The 22,597-nt window shown below is 40.9% G+C and overlaps 1 protein-coding gene across 1 annotated transcript; it reads right to left on the bottom strand.

Moving 5' to 3' along the window:
- Nucleotides 1-16,218: 16,218 nt before the first annotated feature.
- LOC125378400 (zinc finger protein 14-like) lies at nt 16,219-19,407 on the bottom strand. Its single transcript, XM_048393876.1, has one exon. The coding sequence runs from the start codon at nt 19,405-19,407 to the stop codon at nt 16,219-16,221; it is 3,189 nt and encodes a 1,062-aa protein (XP_048249833.1).
- Nucleotides 19,408-22,597: the final 3,190 nt, after the last annotated feature.

The following is a 22,597-nucleotide window of genomic DNA, read 5'->3' as shown; positions in this document are numbered from 1 at the left end:
TGGGACACTATAATAAGCATACAGTTGACATTAGAAATCAGTGGCACTTCGTGTGTATTTGTCGAGCATCATCAGTCAGTCCCATTTTCATGCAATTAGCATGTTCCTTGTCTCATAGGGTTAATATATTCTTCAAACGCTATATACATTGCACATATATAACTCCTCAGCTGACAGCACGATTTACATTTTCGTGAATAACGATAAATACAGTTTCAGCATAAATCACACGTTGATTACATATGCTTTACAAGATTTATGTGACCAATTGCACGTGACCTAAAACTCAATATGTAGATTTTTCAATTAAATTGAAATTAAGGTTCAAATGTGAATTCGCAATCGCGACATAAACCATGCATTTTCATAACATTGACTGTACAAGCCCGTCTGTGATCAATTTCACGTGTTGATGTAAATTACTTGAGCCCTGTCACACATACCTTGTACATGCCTCAGTGGAGAATGCATGACATGGGAAAATCTGCATAAACAAGATGTGCACGACGTGTAGATGGAGTTGAAAGACCCCTCCTGTGAGGCCACTGGTCTCGTTACATATATCTTCCACTGTTACACCTTGTAACAAGAGATACCAAAATACATCTGCCAAAAAACTGCCGCGAGGCTTTTTGCACAGCTGTGGGAATGAAACGAAGATGGTTCCACAGTCTATCGTTCTTGCAGTCTGTATTCTGTGGCTGTGTGTTGTTGCAGGAACATGGAAACAATAATTTGTCGGTTGATACTTTCTACAGGAGAATATTTTCAGTTTATAAACTCAAATCACAGTCACGATGATAATTTTAGCCCTTCAAAGTTATTTATACCACATGAGACATTTTCCAAAACAAACGCCATTCAAATGCGTTCTATTTCGGGTTTATTAATTAACGAACAGTGATTGGTCCAGTAAGTCAACTTGTGCGAGACTAACAAAATGGCGGCTATGGCAGTTTAACATGTGTTGGCCACACGTCTCTCACAGTACAAAGACTGGGGCGTTCTACCAGCAATCTCAAACTTCCACATGAGAAGAAACGGGTATAATTTGAAACGATTACGTTCGCTATTAAGTACGGTCTGTTTGCGAGAGACCCCTATTATTTGTGTTATGTTGTGTCTCCGAGGCTAAAAGAATGAGTTTCGGTTCATTGACTGAAATACGGTTGTCGTAATTTACCCTGTTACGACTACCGGAAAACGGTGGGCGTACTTGGTAATTGATTTCATTACGTTACAGTTTCCGACGGAGTGTAAGAATAGCTAGTGTGTAGGTGATGTATATGTAATGGGATCGGTAACGGAATGATATATAGTCGCGACATGAATAAACCATTTCAGTTGGTGGAAGTAGTGGGGAATCATATGTGGGAGATATTTTTGTCAGGATACCTTTGAAGATCCATGAACTTTGAGAAATGAGAACATCCATCTATACTGTTGTAGAGTTGTGTTTTTCAAGATGTTGGTATTTTTAGTGGTATGTGGGTTGGTGGTGGGTGAGTTGGTAGGTAGGTATGTAGGTGGGAATATACGTAGGTTCTTTTCGGGGATTACTTTATTTGTCTTTTTGGTTTGTAGTGGGGGTGGCTGTTATTTGGTGATACCCGTTGCCGCCCCCTCCCTCCCCCTTCTCTCTTTTTGTTTCTCTCTCTCTTACCCTCTAAGTCTCTCTTTCTCTCTGTCTCTCTTTCTCTCTCTCTCTTACTTTTTCTCTCTCTTTCTCTCTTTCTCTCTCACCTCTCTTTCCCTCTCTCTCTCTCTCTCTCTCTCTCTCTCTCTCTCTCTCTCTGTTGGTTTGTGGAAGGATCGGGAGGTGGGTTGGTAGATTCATAGATGCGTTGTTAGGTAGATCGGGTGGTTGATGGTTGTGCAATCAGGTAGATCTGTTGGTGGGTTGGTGGTTTGATGGTTGTGTGGTTAGGTAGATCGGCTGGTGGGTTGATGGTGGTGTCGTTGGGAAGATTGGTTGGTAGGTTGATGGGTTGATGGTTGTGTGGTTAGGTAGGTCTGTCAATTGATGGTTGTATGGTGTGAAAGGTCATTTGGTTGACGTTTGTGTGCTGACATAGTTATGTTCGTGGTCGATGGCTGTATGCTTAGGTCAGTCGGTGGCTGGGTAAATGGGGAGGTAAAAGTAAGAAAAGGTATAGAAGGTAAGAATAGCTATCGTGTGGATAGTTCGGTAGGCTTTAGGTAGATAAGGTTGGTCGCTAAACTGATGGATACTTTGTCGAGTAAAGGAATTGATGACAGGAGAACATACACACATAGATGTAAATACCAAGTATCTTTCACATGGCTTTAAATGATACTTATGAGGATACCCTAGTAATCAGGGGGGTGTCATTTTAACCGCAGTGCTACAGGACAGTTAAAGGGTCATATACACCTGCATCAGCACAGGTGTGTAGTCAAATACCACTATTAATACCCTCATCATCAGGCTTTCATCTTCTTAATCCCTACCAGGTATCACGGGGTACCTATCAAGCTTCTTGATATCACATAAGGAGACCGAATTATAAAGTATATAACTGTGATGGGTTATCTTCAACGTAATCAAGACGGATATTTCGTAAAGTCCCATAAGTGTGATGGGGAGATGAGAATAGTGGCGGTCGCAGATGCGATATGCTTGCATATCGTTTTACACTCGGCTGTACATCTGAACACATCCCTTTTGAAAAAAGCGGGAGTTGGGACAGAATGGTGAGCTGCTATGAATACATCTTGAATATTTTTGCCACTGAATACACTGGAAATCTTCTTTTATAGGGAGAAAATAGCAGGTTTTATAACTCATTAATGTAGTTACTTTGAACTTCAAAGAGAAGGTATATCGTTCTATGAAAGCCTTCACATCCAGTATGTAGCTCGCCTGGGCCAAGGGTGCTTCGGTTATGGGGCGAATTATTTCGAATGTGTTCATAAAGTTTTCTATTTATCTACATATACAGAAACATATTTTATTTATTTGTGGTCGTTTAGCGATACATTTTGATCAGGCTTGTTGAGTGACGCATGCTATTGTGTTCATGACGTCCGGTTGAAAATTAAATTTCAAAACAATACAAATAATTTGGCAAAGGTGACCCAAAAGATGAAATATATGCAGTAAACATTTTAACAGCAGCTGTTTATCTGATGTTGGTTGAATCATCTGCTTCGCTGTTGCAGATTTTGGTAAAAATGGTATTTTCAAGATTAACATTGAAGAAAACTACCCGCAAATTAACTACAGGATGTTGGGAATTGGAATGCACGTTTCTTCTGTGATGAGTCAGGTGATATATAGATGCACTGTTGTGTGTCTATGCACATCAAGAACAGTTATTGATAATCATAATTTCTTTTAACATTTTTAACAGTCAAGGTTAATTGGGATAATAATGTAAAATGGTCATAATTTGCATCTGAGTCACCTCAGGATCCGCCATAGGTTCGATACATGTAGACAAAGTTTAAAATGTTTTGTTTTGTTTTTTATTGAAATATGCATGATAGAATACATGCCTACAACCTAACATTTTGGGTCAATGTTAAGAATATGTCTGCAAATCAAATATTAAAATAAAATATTCTCTCTTTGTGCGCCTCTTCCGACAATCAGTGTGGTGCTGGGAATACGTTCTACCGCGGGTACCTAATTATAATCACAATAACCATATTCACCTTTACAGGGCCTCATCATTTAAGTTTCCAAAACCTACATTTTCCCTAGGTCTTCCAATATCACATTAAGGCACTAATGAACTGATATGCATGATAACAGGTGAGCTACGAATCAGCTGGTTTTATTTTGAACATCGCAATCTTCTGGTGAGAAACTCATGGCCTGCACTGCAACCCACCGTGCTGAATGCATTATCTTTGACGTTCTATGAGCTTGTTACTTGCAATTGTCAGCCTGCAGACACATGTGCGCTGGCCAAGTTGTGTTGCTGATTTAGTGGAGCAGCGATCAGTGACAATAAGATAAATTACAAAAAAATAAATAAACATAATCATCTGGGGTTGTCATATATATTTTGGGGAAATTGTGTTTTCCCATTTTTATGGCAACCCCAGATGATTTTATTATATTTTGGTGAAATAAAATAGATACGGCGGGAAAAAAATACACTTGAAAATTATATTTGACCAACAACAAAAATATAAATTTAATTAAAAGGTTACTCGGCTGAAAACAGTCACCGAAACATTGCAAACTTAAGGTCCAAAACCCAACTATATGTGACACCCGTATCAAATACACCACCATCGAATAACCATTTCTTGTTTGTTTCATTTCAAACATTGGTGTATACGTTCTTTTGCCCGGTAATTTATCAAATAATACAAACTTCAAGCAGTCAACGTAATAATGTACATCAACACGCTTAAGATTGAGCGGTCAGTTAGTTTAGCGGGAGCTCGTCAAAACGAAGAACCGAGTAAGATTTTCCTTATGAACGTGCCATTGACACTCACTCACTCACTCGCATTTTTTGGCACGAACGTTTCAGAGACGTTTACCACGAGCACTGATGTGCAGACAAATCTAGGACATTAACCGGGCGGAATTAGCAGTTCCTGGCGCGTATAAGGGACGCAACTCTCACAAATCAGTGCGCGTAAGGATTGGGCACCTATCTTTCCAATAGCCATATTCCAACTCGCTCAAGCACTCGAAGAACATAATTCACTGACCATGCAATATATGTACAGAAAAAGTAACATAGACCGGATCCTGGTATTCCGGAAACAGCTCTTTCTGGGCGGAAGTGAAACGTCTACAAATATACCTAACTCCTTCCGAATGATATTTTATTCGGGGGATTCGTTAATTCCGACGAGTTCTTTTGGAATGGCACCGTACCGGTAAACACGGTTTCACCATGCAACACTCTGCAAATAAATGCGGGTGAAAACCTTTCCATTATCAAAAGAAATATCTTTTAAAATCAGAGTCTTCTAAGATCATGTCACGGGCGTGTTTAACTCACTATGGAATAGTGATAATACCAGGTTCCCATGCAACGTACATTTCGGTGTTAATGATTGAAGTACCATGCGTTCATCATTTAATGGGGCGGTGGGGAAGCCTAGTGGTTAAAGCGTTCGCTCGTCACGCCGAAGACCCGGGTTCGATTCCGGACATGGGTACAATGTGTGAGGCCCATTTCTGGTGTGCGCCGCCGTGATATTGCTGGAATATTGCTCAAACCCACTCACTCATCATTTTGTGTCATCCCAAGTTCTCATTTCCTTGGTGAGCATTTGAAACGATATTTTTCAACTGCAGCTTTCCAAATACATATCGTTAAAGTACATCTCTAAAGTGTTCTTGCGGCGTTAAACTCTATTCACTCATTAATAGCGGTATATATGTATCCACAGTAGGAAAAGGTAAACTGGAACGAAAAACTAAGTAAAACAGCAGTTCACAAGATATGCCCTAGTAACAATAAAAATAAGTTCAATACACTTTTTGTACTTTTTTTTGTAGAATGTGGTTTGAAACATAACACGTCTATCATGTGACTTTATGACATTGCCACAAACAAACGAGAGTAGCAGACAAAATATGTTTTGTGCATTTCGATTATGGAACGTACTTAATGGAACAATACCCCGCCGTGCCTACATGTAATCCGTAGCCTCAACATTGAAAAACATCTACCCCTGGTGTTCACATTAAGGAATATCATAATATACATGTTTTGTGACATATTATCTCGTTATATGTAGTTATTTTTACACAAACGACTGTTTTAATCATAATCCATACCACTTATATTCATCAAAGAATCTCAATATGCATATTTGGAACATGTATTCTAATGAAGAAAATCGTTTTTTTTATAGCGTGCACTGCAAGAGTGCAACTGATCCCTTAAACAAGAGATTTCACAATTAATCTGCTTCCACTTATCTCTGTGTAGGGTGAGTGATACGTACACGTATACGTTGCTGTAGAAGTGTTTTTCTTGTCCGTCCTCCATAAATCTTTGCTTGTAAGTAAACAGTCTCTAGTCTCTCGAACACCACAGTACCACTGTGTCTTGCTTCTGGTTTCTGTAATTACTCGGGCCTGCTACGAACACATGTGACTGCGAGTATAGTTCTTGCTTGTTATTTTGGTCCAAATGGTCGAAAAGAACATTGTTTAGTGAGTTTTCATTAGTGCAGTACGAACATTAGGTACTTAGCTCATCTGCGTTATTGTACTTCTTTGTTTGGTTGCGTTGGAATGACATTTTTGTCTCTCCGTGGAAAATGCTTGGTCAGTGTCAATGCAGTGCAGTTCAACAAAACATAAGACACTATATTATTTTAGTTCTTTCCTCGTCGAGTAAGTATTGGAGTTGGGTCTTCATTTAAAACATTTATACAGAAAAGAGGGAATGAAACGTTGTTTGATGTCAGATGCAAAACCCTATTTTGACTTGTACCTGTGGGCTTTTTAGGTGAACAATTGACTTGCCTTTACCTGTGTTTGTGACGGGTGCAACCAGTGGGGCAGGGTACACCAATCTTTTCGCCAACACCTGGAACCATCACCATTTGATAGTAATCCATAAACACATGCTCATGATTTGGTCGGAATCGTACAATGGACAAGAGTTTTTTTTGTTTTTTTTGTTTGATAGGCATTACTTAGAAGTTGACGGATGACAGAGTAGGCACAATTTTATGGATAACAGCTTCTTTAATCCTGTGAAAAGCGACGTTTCGGTATAGATCCTTATACCGTTGTCAAGCAAGACTATCTTGCTTGACAACGGTATAAGGATCTATACCGAAACGTAGGTTTTCACAGTATTAAAGAAGCTGTTATCCATAAAATTGTGTTTACCTTGACAAGAGATTTCTTGTGAATATGCACAGGGTTTTATCGTTGGTATTGATTGTTACTACGTTTAGGGTCAAGGTTATGAATGTTTTAAGCTAAACGAAACTTGTTCTGAAATACGAAAATTATTAAAGTGAACTGTGAAATATTTGATTAACGACTTGAAAAACTTATGTCACTATTGATCAAATATCTAACTATCGGATAATATGTGTAATATTTGTCACATGACACTATGGCAATTTTAGAAGCCATCAAATATTGTTCATAATTATGAGGATGTTACCTGTCACCACATTTTCATTATATTGCTCCAAACTAAAAGAAGCTGTATGTTGTTGCTACATATCTCGTAAAAGGAACCGTATTTTAGTCAATTAATAATTATCTTCCTAACAAAATCCTAATGGTTACAGTTCAGTTTTCTACCTTGTTTCCATGACAACGGTACCAACGTGATTCTGATTGCTACACAAATATTTATATTCTATATTCTTATATATGGTGTATATTAACTACGAAAATGCCCCGGACAATACAAAATATACCACTTCTCCGGATACACAAGTTACCGTTCAATGACAATTCCGGAAAAACGTCAGCATTTAAGAGTTGCGTTTTATTGATGATGAAATTAGTCTTATTAACAGATAATTTGTCAATGATTGATGGAGAAAATGGAACTGACCCTGGGCTAATCTGATTCACTTCTATAATTTTTGTCTCCTGAATATCCCCATGGCCAAGGGGCGTTTTTGTCTGCAATACACACGTGTGTAGTTCTATGACCTTTATCCTTTTGAAGCCTTTTTCTTTCTTGATGTGTCTGGAGTGAAAGACCACAAAATGTCCGACAGTTTCAGAAGAACATGAACATGAGGTGTTCGAATGAAGGTTTGAGTGACAGTGTCATGCCTTTTGCTGGGATTTGTTTGTTTGTTTGTTTGTTGTTTGACGCCGCACTCAGCAATATTCCAGCTATAAGGCGGCGGTCTGTAAATAATGAAGTCTGGACCAGACAATCTAGAGACTGATATCATGGGCATCGATCCATGCAATTGGGATTCGATGACATGCATCAGCCAAGTCATCGATCCTTATCACCCGATCCGTTCGTCGCCTCTTACGACAAGCATACTCGCTTCTTACAACAAGCATGGGCTGCTGAAGACCTATTCTACCCCGGATCTTCACGTGTCCTTGACCTTAAACAACCAACTTTTACGGGTTCATGATTTTTTAAAGAAGTGGTTAGATCGTGTACACAATTACATGTTTGAACCACGTGGTCAACTGAAGCTGTATGAATTGATTTTATAATTCTTGGAATAATATTTTCTCCTCTTGCCCACCACCATCATCAGCAACAGCATGTCCAATATCTGTTGGGATAGCTTTTGTGGGTTTAGTGCTCGCTAGCCCATCTCGACAAATATCAGGGTTTGATTCCCTATTGTTACAGTGTTGAAGCAGGGTTTTGTCTTGCATCTGCCGTCATATGGCTGGAGTACTTCGGTGTAACTGCAGCTTTACTACAACGTACTCCCTCACAACACCATGGTCGTGTGGTGTTGATCGCTTAAAGAGTTTTCTTTGGAAAAATCTAACTGATGCCAGCCATTGATTATGTTCAGAGATGGATTAGTCGGTTTTTGTATTCATTTGGTTTACGGATTGTTTTCAAAAGGTAGGGTAACAATAAAAATAACAATAAAATTAAACTTATAATCATAACATTTTTCAGGCGATTTCTTAAAAGAAATGCCGGTCGAATGAAACGTTTTCAAAAAGTGAATTTGGGGGTGTTTGTTTGTTGTTTAATACTGTACACACCCTTATTCCAGCTCTACGATGGCGGTCTATAATAATCGAGTCTGGACCAGCCAATCCAGTGATCAACATTACAGCTTCGATCTACGTATTTGGAATGCGATGACAAGCATCAACCAAGTCAGCGAGTCATCACCCGAGTCCGTTCTTCGCCTCTCACAACAAACTTGGGTTGCTGATGGCCAATCCCAAACCTGATCTTTACTGGGATATTTTGGAATGACATCTCAAAGAGGTACCCCCCAATATTGCCTATTTCGGGGCTTTAACTGATAGTAGGTAAGAGATGCGCTGTGAAGAAACGAGGCCAATCTTAGGAAATTTTGTGTCGGGACATAATTTAGAAATTAAAACGTACCTTGTAACACTGCATTTCATGGAGTAAGTATGCTTACGTATGCACTATGACATATAGATCTTTACGTGATGACTGTTCTAACGTTCTAATTATTGTCCTGTTAACATGTCTGGATCCGCCAAGAGACATGTTTGTCAAGAGGAATTTCATACAGCATGAGAAATACTAACAGACCTTAATACTAGCATTGCAATATTATTCTAGAACTTTGATGGCATTTGGAAGTTAGACATGCAACTGATGACAAGATGAGGACCAGCTTATGTATTACAGCATTAAGAGTGGCATTTGGAAGTTGGACATGCAACTGATGACAAGATGAGGACCAGCTTATGTATTACAGCATTAAGAGTGGCATTTGGAAGTTGGACATGCAACTGATGTCAAGATGAGGACCAGCTTCTGTATTACAGCATTAAGAGTGGCATTTGTGAGTTGGACATGCAACTGATGACAAGATGAGGACCAGCTTATGTATTACAGCATTAAGAGTGGCATTTGGAAGTTGGACATGCAACTAAAGTCAAGATGAGGACCGGCTTATTTATTACAGCATTAAGAGTGACATTTGGAAGCATGACATGTAACTGATGACAAGATGAGGACCAGTTTCTGTATTACAGCATTAAGAGTGGCATTTGGAAGTTGGACATGCAACTGATGACAAGATGAGGACCAGCTTATGTATTACAGCATTAAGAGTGGCATTTGGAAGTTGGACATGCAACTGATGACAAGATGAGGACCAGCTTATGTATCACAGCATTAAGAATGGCATTTTGAAGTTGGACATGCAACTGATGACAAGATGATGACCAGCTTATGTATCACAGCATTAAGAGTGACATTTGGAAGTTGGACATGCAACTGATGACAAGATGATGACCAGCTTTTGTATTACAGCATTAAGAGTGGCATCTGAAAGTCGGACATGCAACTGCTGTCAAGCTGAGGACCAATTTCTGTATTACAGCATTAAGAGTGGCATTTGGAAGTTGGACATGCAACTGATGACAAGATGAGGACCAGCTTATGTATTACAGCATTAAGAGCGGCATTTGGAAGTTGGACATGCAACTGATGACAAGGTGAGGACCAGTTTCTGTATTACAGCATTAAGAGTGGCATTTGGAAGTTGGACATGCAACTGATGACAAGGTGAGGACCAGTTTCTGTATTACAGCATTAAGAGTGGCATTTGGAAGTTGGACATGCAACTGATGACAAGGTGAGGACCAGTTTCTGTATTACAGCATTAAGAGTGGCATTTGGAAGTTGGACATGCAACTGATGACAAGGTGAGGACCAGTTTCTGTATTACAGCATTAAGAGTGGCATTTGGAAGTTTGACATGCAACCGATGTCAAGATGAGGACCAGCTTATGTATTACAGCATTAAGAGGAAATTTGGAAGTTGGACATGCAACAAATGACAAGACGAGGACCAGCTTATGTATCACAGCATTAATAGTAACGACGTTTATAATGCCGTTATGAAGGAAGTGAAACGTGGCTATACGTCATGTGTGCAACGCACTTGTCACAAATCAGAAGTTGAGCAACTTCGTTCGCGGAAATGAGTAAGATGGGGGACCGCTTAACTACACTTGGAGTTTCTTTGGCTTCGATCCTTTCCACAGTAATGCCTGTGTGCGATATATGTATTTGAATGGGTACTCGGTGGGATTAAATTGTGCCTGTTAACCTTATAGCGCCTCACAGGCAGCTTCGGTCGTATACTCCCCAGGGACCTGAGAATGAAACTCGTGTGCACATTGATCCATTAATCTAGGTACGCTAATAATAACATAGCGCTTTGAGCATGCTGCTGTGTGGTGTGACATTTAGCGCAATATAAGTGGCATTTTTAGTCTTGTTGATGATGTTGTTGTTGTTGTTGTTGTTGTTGTTGTTGTTGTTGTTAAAGTGGTTGGTGTTCCATGTTATCTTGTCACATTGTTTTACTCTCGTTTGTTACTGACATCCTATCTATTGAACCTGTTGGGTGTAGACCGTTATGCGCAAGATCATTTTATAACGTATTGCTTAATGTAAGAAAATCCATAAAGTAACATTTACATCAAAGGTAATGTAAAGGGAAATGTTAGAAAATATGATTTTACTGTCATAAAACCGGCAAATCATTCAGCATCATTTCTGACATCCTTTCTTTATCCTGAAAAAAAACAGACCTCCGGGGAAGCATGACGAGAAAAACCGAAATCCCCATTCCTGGACATCAAAAAGTTTCCAACATAAAACATCAATATCTTTCTTCATCATCTGATACAACGAGAGCCCGAAGGTGTTTCCGTCTCTCATAATCACCGCCGCCATCTTGAAGTTGCTGTCATCATCATCTTTGGCTGCTGTCAATGACTGAATCTCCATGGAACGGCAAAATGGCTGTCAAAATATAACCGTGCTTTGAAGTAGGGACCCTAAACCTTGAACTGGGCAATAAAAGAATGTAATGTCATTTGGAGGACTGCTACTAAATTTATCAGCAGATTGCCACTCCGGAAGTCTCGTTCATGTAATGCTATTTTGTGATATCGCGAGACGACAGATTATCCAGGCAACGCGGAGTCAATGATGTTAGTCGGACAGGAGAATTATTGTTCTGGCAGAACGTGATTCATGTATTTGGGTTATATCCAAAGCTCGGCGAGGCAAACATATCTTTGGCACCTGTGAAAATCAACAATGACAGGAACCATCTAAAATGATGCCAACTTTGCGATTGTGTCCCGTTTGATGAGGGCGCTGAGCGGAGAGCTCTTTTGCCCGCACGACTTACACAAAAGAACACATTGTACATGGGGAGAGCGTCACTGGAATAAAACAAATAATAATTATTTGAGTAAAGTTTTTGAAATGTTGAAACCTATGCGAGGTCGGGACGGATGACTCTTTGAGGTCAACAAGTCTGTCTGGAACAGTGAACGGGACGAACACGGAAACAATGGCTCTGAAAGGCAGAAATTTGTGGATTTGGTCAGATCCACAGCTCGGAAAACTTATCTTTGGCACCTGTTAAACTCAACATCTAAAACCATCTAAAATGAGGCCTAGGTTCCGGTTGGATGAGACCTTTGTCCAATAGGCAACTGAAACTGTATACTCCACAGGAAGCTGATTATGAAAGAATTACAATTCTGTAGCTGCACGAACATCGTGTATTATTATTATTATTATTATTATTATTATTATTATTATTATTATTATATATTTTAAAATATTTTTTAATTATTTTTTAATATTATTATTATTATTTTATATTATTATTATTATTATTATTATTATTACTATTATACAGGTTAAAATAGATAAATGTAGATGGTTTGGGTGATCCTGGCACAGTCTGGTTGGTAAAGCTCATCGTCAGCTCAGGGCACTTGCCCTCCTCCACACGCAGCCCAGACAGCGAATGGGGCTTCTCCCAGGAAGCGCTGCCTAGTCGAATTATTATTATTGGCACAGGATATACATTGTGAAAAGTGACATGGGTGATCGAATACAATTTGACCAATTATCGATTACGTACATAGTCATGCCTAACCTAAAGACATGTTAAAGTTTATACTTACTTCTCTTTTGTGGATATTTCACATAAAATAATTCCTTTCTCCTGAAGCTCCACCCTTTTGTTAGGAAAGCATAACGTAGAGATAATTGCTTACTGGAGTATATTTATTATGTATATTTTGCAAATTTCCCTTCCCCGTTATTACCAAGTACAACCCACCTCATGTGTGATTTACTGTAGCTAATTTATAAACAAGACCATGTGTTAGCAATACTAGGCGTGTTAGGTGAGTATCGCGATAATGAAATACCTCGTGAGTCGACTGCAATCCTGGGATGGTAATTATAGAAGCACGATAAGGTTTTGTCTGGATCTGGAAAAACAGAGCGACAACGTCATAAACGCAGCTATGACGACACGAATGAATGTGTCTGCTTGGTGTTATTGTTGATACTGTTGGTGTCGAACTGGTGTTGTTCAACTAATGTCCTGAACATCAATATTCATTACAGATAAGAAAAAAGCCCATCGTATCGGGTTCAGTGTCCTTCATAATACGTCTTGTGCTGAAGAGTGAGTATGTTTTTATGCCGCTGTTCCAGGAATAGGGGTAACAGAATGTGCTTCACACGTTGTAAACTTATGGGGAATCGAACCTGGACCTTCGGCGTTACGAGCGAACGCTTTGTCCACTAGGCTACCCCAACGCTAAAATAGGCCTCCTGTACACCGCATTACTAACAGGCTCCCTTATAGGATAGGTCGTAATAACATCAATAAGTTAATGAAGTGTTTTTAATGTTGGATTAAGAAAGTTTTAAACTTTCAAGTCTGTGTTCTGTGTCGTCGATGGACAAACAATAAACTAAAACAAAAAAAATCAAAGGCTTGATTAAACCTCCATGTTCAAGAGTATTTTAAATAATTTAATTCAACGAAAAATTGATTAAAACGCGTGATCTATCCAAACCAGCAACACTCAGGATTTTAATAAAAAATACGCCATACATTCCCCTCCTAATCAAGAAAGAATCGTCATATCAGTGTCACAAGTATAATCCAACGTAAAATTCACACTTACTGCAAACGGAGTCTTTACGATCGGAAACAATATTAAATAAACGGGAGAGAGCTTTTCGGGTATTTTCATAACTCAAGCAGATGGTTTATGACATGCTGTTAAATTATCCTTAGTGTTTGAATTAATATTTGATGAATCCGCGAGCAACGGTGATTCTGGAATAATTAACGCGTCCTGTCAACGAATTATCTGTACCATAATTGTCAAGGTCGAGTGGTTTGTTGCTGGGAATCCGACTCTGACATTTAGCCGGCGCAGCGTATGGCTTCAATCCGTCTTAAACAATCCAACAAAAAGAATTTAGTTTTAAATATTAAAATCCCATTTTGAAATAAAATGACATGCATTTTGAAAAGAAATAAAGATAAGTGACGAAATTTTGTTTTCAAGGATTCCTATTTTCTAACTTTGATGACAGGGCTTGCAACCATCGGAAGATGTATATCGTACAACTTATGTACAAATATGCGTGATTATAATCATCTATATTATCTTGTCATCAGTTGCATGTCCCACTTCCAAATGCCACCAAAAATCTAGAATACTATTACAATATTAAGGTCGACTAGTATTTCCAGGAAACCTAACGGGGCATTCAATAGAACGTCGGCAAATAAACAGCCGGCAAAATAAAGTTGGTTGGTTGGTTGGTTTATTGTTTAACGCCGCACTCAGCAAAAAAGTAAACACCCATGTTTGATGGCAGCTATAAATGAAATAAATATGAAATAATGTTTTTAATTTGTTGGTCAAATCCAATTTTTCAAATTTATGCTTCTTTTGCCTGTGTCTTTTTTTTTAATTATACCTAGTTATGAGCAGAAACTATGCTACTGACAACTAATTATTAAAAAAGTAATTCATAATTGGATTTCAGTGGCACCTGCCCAAACCGTTCAAAAAGACACAATTACACATACAACAATATAATTCTGCTTGCAAAATTCATTTTCAACTGTCTCTCAAAAATACACATATACTTTGTTGGCATTAAGACGTTGTTAGGAAAACACTTTTTCATTAACGTATTTATTACAATAACTGCTCCTTTTTGTGAGTCAGTTCATGGAGACTGGCTGAAACTACAGGAGCATTTTATATGAAAGAACAAAAACGAAAACAGTCAATGGTGATATAGTTCTAAATACTTTAAGCGTTCTTTGCGCCAACTTCCATTTCTCTTTTCTTCTGTATAATGAAATGACGTTTGTTTCAGTTTTCTTAATTGTTCGTACTTCATGCATGCTTTTAATCAGATTAACTGCTGGAAATGAATACGACTCGCATTAATTTTGACACTGTGTCGTTTTCTAGACAATAAACGCAGCTATTGCATTCTTCTGGGACGGAAACCCTCCAAAAAAGAGCGCCATTATGAATGGATAAAATCTAACCATTTCAGACAGGAGCAGGTTAAGATTTTTGTACATGCCATAAGGGATTGCAAAACGACCGTAAAAACGAAAGAGACATCGGCGATATCGCAAAGTAAATAAAACCAAAAAAGCACTTTCTAATAAAGTTTGGGATATGATCCGGGCTTTTTCGTTTGAAGTCCTCGTTTCCTCCTTAAAGTTAAGTGTCGTACACTTGTGCGCTTTCAGTATGATACCTAGATCTTTTTAAAACTATCATCACCCAAACATCCCGTCTCTCGGAGTCTTAAATCAAATCTCGCAGACGCGAGAGTCGAAGGGAAACGGCTATCCTAACAACTATCGTTATAGGCATATGGGTCTGATAAGGCCTGAGACGGTCGTGAATGAGTGTAAAGTGTCTTGTCTACAATTAAAGCATGGGCCTCCTAGGGCAACGATGTGAGGAGTTTTCGAGGCTTGATGACGTGATGTGTCGTCATGGTGATCCATCATGGCGGCCGCAGGGGAGATGGGTGTTTGGGGATGCTCTCCAAGTACTGTTTTCCCCTCGTCGCTCTTTCTACTGGGTGATTTATCAACAGCTATTAAAATTGGAGGCATGGTGAGAATAGCAAGTGCGCATGCTAGATAAATTAAGTCCCTCGTTCTCACTTCGACATCCAGAAAGAGGCTCGTTTATTAGGTAATATGAGCTCAAACGTTTGACTCACTTTCGCGAGGTCTTCTGCACCAAAACGTCTTCATGTCCGTACCAAGGGTGTAAGGTCTTCATCCTTAGAATCCTGAAAATATCTCAAAATGATGTTGGGTTTAAATAATAAGGGAAAGATGAGTACGATGAAATCACACCAGGGACATTTTTCAAAGTAAATATCTGTGTTTGTTGAGTTGAAATAATTTTATAAACAACAGTGTACAAGTCCACCGATGAGCTCTCTGGAACCCACTGGTCTGGTGTTGGTCCTGGTTAGGTGTTTGGGGAAGAGAAGACTATCATAGAGTAAGTGGTCGTATACTCCACTCAAACACACCAACACATATACATAAACACATCAACATACACTTATATACACGGACATAAACACATAAAGACACAGGCGCGCGCTCTCCATCTGTGTGTGTGTGTGTGTGTGTGTGTGTGTGTGTGTGTGTGTGTGTGTGTGTGTGTCTCCCTTTTTCTGTCTTTGTATTGACGTCTATCTATTTGATGTCTGCGCCACTGCCTGTAGAAGTATGGGTCTGCGCCACTGCCTGTAGAAGTATGGGTCTGCGCCACTGTCTGTAGAAGTATGGGTCTGCGCCACTCTCAGTAGAAGTATGGGTCTGCGCCACTGTCTGTAGAAGTATGGGTCTGCGCCACTGTCTGTAGAAGTATGGGTCTGCGCCACTGTCTGTAGAAGTATGGGTCTGCGCCACTCTCAGTAGAAGTATGGGTCTGCGCCACTGTCTGTAGAAGTATGGGTCTGCGCCACTGTCTGTAGAAGTATGGGTCTGCGCCACTGCCTGTAGAAGTATGGGTCTGCGCCACTGTCTGTAGAAGTATGGGTCTGCGCCACTCTCAGTAGAAGTATGGGTCTGCGCCACTGTCTGTAGAAGTATGGGTCTGCGCCACTGCCTGTAGAAGTATGGGTCTGCGCCACTGCTTGTAGAAGTATGGGTCTTCGCCACTGTATGTAGAAGTATGGGTCTGCGCCACTGTTTGTAGAAGTATGGGTCTGCGCCACTGTGTGTAGAAGTATGGGTCTGCGCCACTGCTTGTTGAAGTATGTGTCTGCGCCACTGCCTGTAGAAGTATGGGTCTGCGCCACTGCTTGTAGAAGTATGAGTCTGCGCCACTGTGTGTAGAAGTATGGGTCTGCGCCACTGCTTGTAGAAGTATGGGTCTGCGCCACTGCTTGTAGAAGTATGTGTCTGCGCCACTTTGTGTAGAAGTATGGGTCTGCGCCACTGCTTGTAGAAGTATGGGTCTGCGCCACTGCTTGTAGAAGTATGGGTCTGCGCCACTGCCTGTAGAAGTATGGGTCTGCGCCACTGCTTGTTGAAGTATGTGTCTGCGCCACTGCCTGTAGAAGTATGGGTCTGCGCCACTGCCTGTAGAAGTATGGGTCTGCGCCACTGCTTCTTGAAGTATGTGTCTGCACCACTGCCTGTAGAAGTATGGGTCTGCGCCACTGTGTGTAGAAGTATGAGTCTGCGCCACTGTCTGTAGAAGTATGGGTCTGCGCCACTGCTTGTTGAAGTATGTGTCTGCGCCACTGCCTGTAGAAGTATGGGTCTGCGCCACTGCCTGTAGAAGTATGGGTCTGCGCCACTGCTTGTAGAAGTATGGGTCTGCGCCACTGTCTGTAGAAGTATGGGTCTGCGCCACTGCTTGTAGAAGTATGGGTCTGCGCCACTGTGTGTAGAAGTATGGGTCTGCGCCACTGCTTGTTGAAGTATGTGTCTGCGCCACTGCCTGTAGAAGTATAGGTCTGCGCCACTGCTTGTAGAAGTATGAGTCTGCGCCACTGTGTGTAGAAGTATGGGTCTGCGCCACTGCTTGTAGAAGTATGGGTCTGCGCCACTGCTTGTAGAAGTATGTGTCTGCGCCACTTTGTGTAGAAGTATGGGTCTGCGCCACTGCTTGTAGAAGTATGGGTCTGCGCCACTGCTTGTAGAAGTATGGGTCTGCGCCACTGTGTGTAGAAGTATGGGTCTGCGCCACTGCTTGTTGAAGTATGTGTCTGCGCCACTGCCTGTAGAAGTATGGGTCTGCGCCACTGCTTGTAGAAGTATGGGTCTGCGCCACTGTGTGTAGAAGTATGGGTCTGCGCCACTGCTTGTAGAAGTACGGGTCTGCGCCACTGCTTGTAGAAGTATGGGTCTGCGCCACTGTGTGTAGAAATATGGGTCTGCGCCACTGTCTGTAGAAGTATGGGTCTGCGCCACTGCCTGTAGAAGTATGGGTCTGCGCCACTGCTTGTAGAAGTATGGGTCTGCGCCACTGTGTGTAGAAGTATGGGTCTGCGCCACTGCTTGTAGAAGTATGGGTCTGCGCCACTGCTTGTAGAAGTATGGGTGTGCGCCACTGTGTGTAGAAGTATGGGTCTGCGCCACTGTCTGTAGAAGTATGGGTCTGCGCCACTGCTTGTAGAAGTATGGGTCTGGGCCACTGTCTGTAGAAGTATGGGTCTGCGCCACTGCTTGTAGAAGTATGGGTCTGCACCACTGTCTGTAGAAGTATGGGTCTGAGCCACTGTCAGTAGAAGTATGGGTCTGCGCCACTGCCTGTAGAAGTATGGGTCTGCGCCACTGTCTGTAGAAGTATGGGTCTGCGCCACTGTGTGTAGAAGTATGTGTCTGCACCACTGCCTGTAGAAGTATGTGTCTGCGCCACTGTGTGTAGAAGTATGTGTCTGCACCACTGTCTGTAGAAGTATGGGTCTGAGCCACTGCCTGTAGAAGTATGTGTCTGCGCCACTGTCTGTAGAAGTATGTGTCTGCGCCACTGCCTGTAGAAGTATGTGTCTGCACCACTGTGTGTAGAAGTATGGGTCTGCGCCACTGCCTGTAGAAGTATGGGTCTGCGCCACTGTGTGTAGAAGTATGTGTCTGCGCCACTGCCTGTAGAAGTATGGGTCTGCGCCACTGTCTGTAGAAGTATGAGTCTGCGCCACTGCCTGTAGAAGTATGTGTCTGCGCCACTGCTTGTAGAAGTATGTGTCTGCGCCACTCTCTGTAGAAGTATGTGTCTGCGCCACTGCCTGTAGAAGTATGGGTCTGCGCCACTCTCTGTAGAAGTATGTGTCTGCGCCACTGCCTGTAGAAGTATGGGTCTGCGCCACTCTCTGTAGAAGTATTGGTCTGCGCCACTGCCTGTAGAAGTATGGGTCTGCGCCACTGTCTGTAGAAGTATGGGTCTGCGCCACTGCCTGTAGAAGTATGTGTCTGCGCCACTGTGTGTAGAAGTATGTGTCTGCGCCACTGCCTGTAGAAGTATGGGTCTGCGCCACTGTGTGTAGAGGCATGGGTCTGCGCCACTGTCTGTAGAAGTATGGGTCTGCGCCACTGCCTGTAGAAGTATGTGTCTGCGCCACTGCCTGTAGAAGTATGGGTCTGCGCCACTCTCTGTAGAAGTATGTGTCTGCGCCACTGCCTGTAGAAGTATGGGTCTGCGCCACTGTCTGTAGAAGTATGAGTCTGCGCCACTGTCTGTAGAAGTATGAGTCTGCGCCACTGTCTGTAGAAGTATGAGTCTGCGCCACTGTCTGTAGAAGTATGGGTCTGCGCCACTGCCTGTAGAAGTATGTGTCTGCGCCACTGTCTGTAGAGGCATGGGTCTGCGCCACTGTCTGTAGAAGTATTGGTCTGCAGTGGTAACAACGTCCCACTTGTCTGACTGTATGTCATCCTGCCCCGAGGTCATGGTTCCCTACCCATGTTCAATCCACGTCTAGACTTTGTACAAAGTGCCATGTGGACACTTGAGACATCCATGTGTAATTAGTGCTACACCGACATACATCATAACACGTTGGCAGACAAACAAAGTGGGCTTTGAATGACTTGAATCAAACTTGCAAGACTGCCAATTGGCCCGATAATACATGAAGCAGTCTGGTACATTGTCAGCGAACATTAACAATGCAATGTAACGTGAAGGTCGCTGTGAACAGTGTTTCACTTACTATGGGACTCACAGCTTGATGTGGGAGGGAAAAGGATGCAGGTCTCAGACGTTTGCCATTTTGGTGAAACCCACGAGCACGGGTATGGCGCTGACAACCCAAGAAGCATAATCAGGGGCATCTTCCTGAGGCAAGCGTGTCCACTACCCTATATCAAAGCCTAGCAGAAACAAGTCTTTGATAAAAAGGTTCGCTCTTGCCTCCGGAAGATGAATCAGGTGGAATCTTGGATCCGAACCCACGATCACTGAATCATGGCATGCCTATGACGACTGGGCCACCCATGCTCCTGCAATATTAGACATACATATAACAAGACAAGGTATAGAAATAGTCATGTTTTATAATACATAGAGATTATTAGCTGCGTGTTATAATAAGCGACGTTTGATCGTAATTTCCCACCATGAAGTAACTTTATAAACCGCGTATGAATACAGTGACTGAGTGAATCGCCCAATTTATCATATAGTCAAAACAGATTTACAGCCATCTTTGTCCACATGATTAATCACCCACACCACATAATCAACCCAATCTAATTTTTTGGGGAACGTGAGACACTAGTCTATTAAGCAATGAATCAATACATGGAGATAAAAAGTAGTTCCTGTGACTTCATTTGCATATTTATCGGATAGTGATACCAAGTTTATCGAATTATTTTATTTTCATCGATAACAATATCCACATATGATACATCATATTCCGTAATCTCGGTATTTAAGCACTTTTTAGAATCTGATTAATGTCCATATAGATCTAACGGAGTATATAGCCCACATCTAAATATGAAATGTAATTAATCCTTAAACATTTGCTCTGCAGTTGATGATATAATGAGGACACAGTCTGTCGGATTTAGTTTCACATGTACGGGTCCATTGTTATATCTTTCATCAACCGTTAATCTGAATATTTACTGCATCAAAACATGATATAAGTTATTTCTTTGTGACACCATGACACTGTCAACCGACAAAAATATATTCCAATTATGTTCGGTCACACCATGGACCTAACATATATCGTATTAAGTGTCCATGGTCACACTGATGCAAAAGCTTTAATGTTTTGGACACGACACATGTTTTGCTTTAATAACTAGTTACTTCTTTAGTATTCATGCAAGGGTTTCTCCATGAATGTTTTAGTTTGGAAGTGTAATCACATACCTCATTCAGTTTACGTGAGCAATAAATACAACACTACAATCGCCTGTTGTGCATCACAACTTTAAAACAGGTCTTGTGTTTCAAAACGAATCTAATGGCTTTCCTGTGGAATAATGTAAGGGACACTGTCGCGGTTTTGCGTTTTTATGTTTTCGGGCATGTTTGAAAGCTCATCAAAGGTCGAAATTGCACGAATGTGAGTATGTGATAATGTCCTTTACAGTACTCCATACTTTCTCGCTAATATAATTATTTAAACAAATTGTAATAAAAACGGTTTAAAAACGGAATCACTCCACTTGGATATATAGAAAAATGTTGTTTCGTGTTGTATAGAAGCCATCGGCCAATGTATATTGTATAGATATTGTTGAAGATAAACAGGACACATACAATAAATTATATGATAAGTATGTTTCAAAGTAGTCTGCCATGCAGACCGACCCGTGAAGATCCGGGGTAGAATAGGTCTTCAGCAACCCATGCTTGCCGTAAAAGACGACTATGCTTGTCGTAAAAGGTGACTAACGGGATCGGGTGGTCAGGCTCGCTGACTTGGTTGATGCATGTCACCGTATCACAATTGCCTGGATCAATACTCATGATATCAATCACTGGATTGTCTGATCCAGACACGATTATTTACCGATCGCTGTCATATAGCTGGAATATTGCTGACCGCGGCGTTAAACAACAAATAAAATCATGCAGACCCTAAAACAAATATAGCCAATATGGCCAATGCAAGTTTATAAGTTGGCAAATCTAGATTTCTGCATTTTAGGATTCTAAAAATGAAGAGTCTCTGGTTTTTATTTTATTATATTTTATTCAGATACGTTTTTCTTATAACATATTTTCATTTGAGAAACGAAAAGTGAGTCTAGTTCAACAGCATTGCTTGGTATTGGTGTACGGCACGGTCACCTGTTATACTGGTACTTGAATGTCTTCTTCGTGTAACGCGGCACTCAACAATATTCAAACTCTATGACGGCTGTATGAAAGTAATCGAGTCTGGTCCAGACAATCTCAGTGTATCGATCATGAGCATCGATCTACAGGATACGATTACATGCATCAACCAAGTAAGCGGGTCTGACCATCCATGAAGACCATTTCTAACACGGGTCTTCAAGGTGAAACATTGAATTCAGGTAACAGAATGTGCATCGCACGTTTTGTGAATATAGTTTTCAATTAGGGGTAGTTAATAAATATATATCAGTAATTTTATTGATAAGGTTCCTGTTTGCACCATATCCGCATATAAAAGCTTATCCTTGCATAATTATTTATATTGTAAATCATGACCCCAGACACAGTGATCCCTAACCGTCAAAAACAGTTATTTTATTTGATATAGAAAACAATGCGACTAGATTTTGGCACTTCAATACAGTTCATAAACTGATTGGGCGACAAGTACGTCTGGGCAATTCTGTCTGCACGAGGACACAGATACGTTTTCAAATATAACATCTGACAATGGTACTCGCCTATACACTTGAGTCATTGGTCATCGCCAAATTGGATCAATTTCGCCAGTGCTATTGACATCATGTCAGAGTGTGGGCCACCTTTAGACCACTGACTGTCAAACTGTCAGATTTGTTAATGAAAATTGCTTTGGTGATTTCTCAATCTTTCCACAACAGCGTCCTCTGCCAATTGTTGATATAGCTTTATCAAACAAGAGCCATGTAAGACTGAACTCAACTATTTGCAAATGTTGTT

This window comes from Haliotis rufescens, unplaced genomic scaffold, assembly GCF_023055435.1.
Source record: "Haliotis rufescens isolate VD_foot unplaced genomic scaffold, xgHalRufe1.0.p SCAF_12, whole genome shotgun sequence".
NCBI classification, from domain to species: domain Eukaryota; kingdom Metazoa; phylum Mollusca; class Gastropoda; order Lepetellida; family Haliotidae; genus Haliotis; species Haliotis rufescens.
This window is presented reverse-complemented; position numbering and strand designations above follow the sequence as displayed.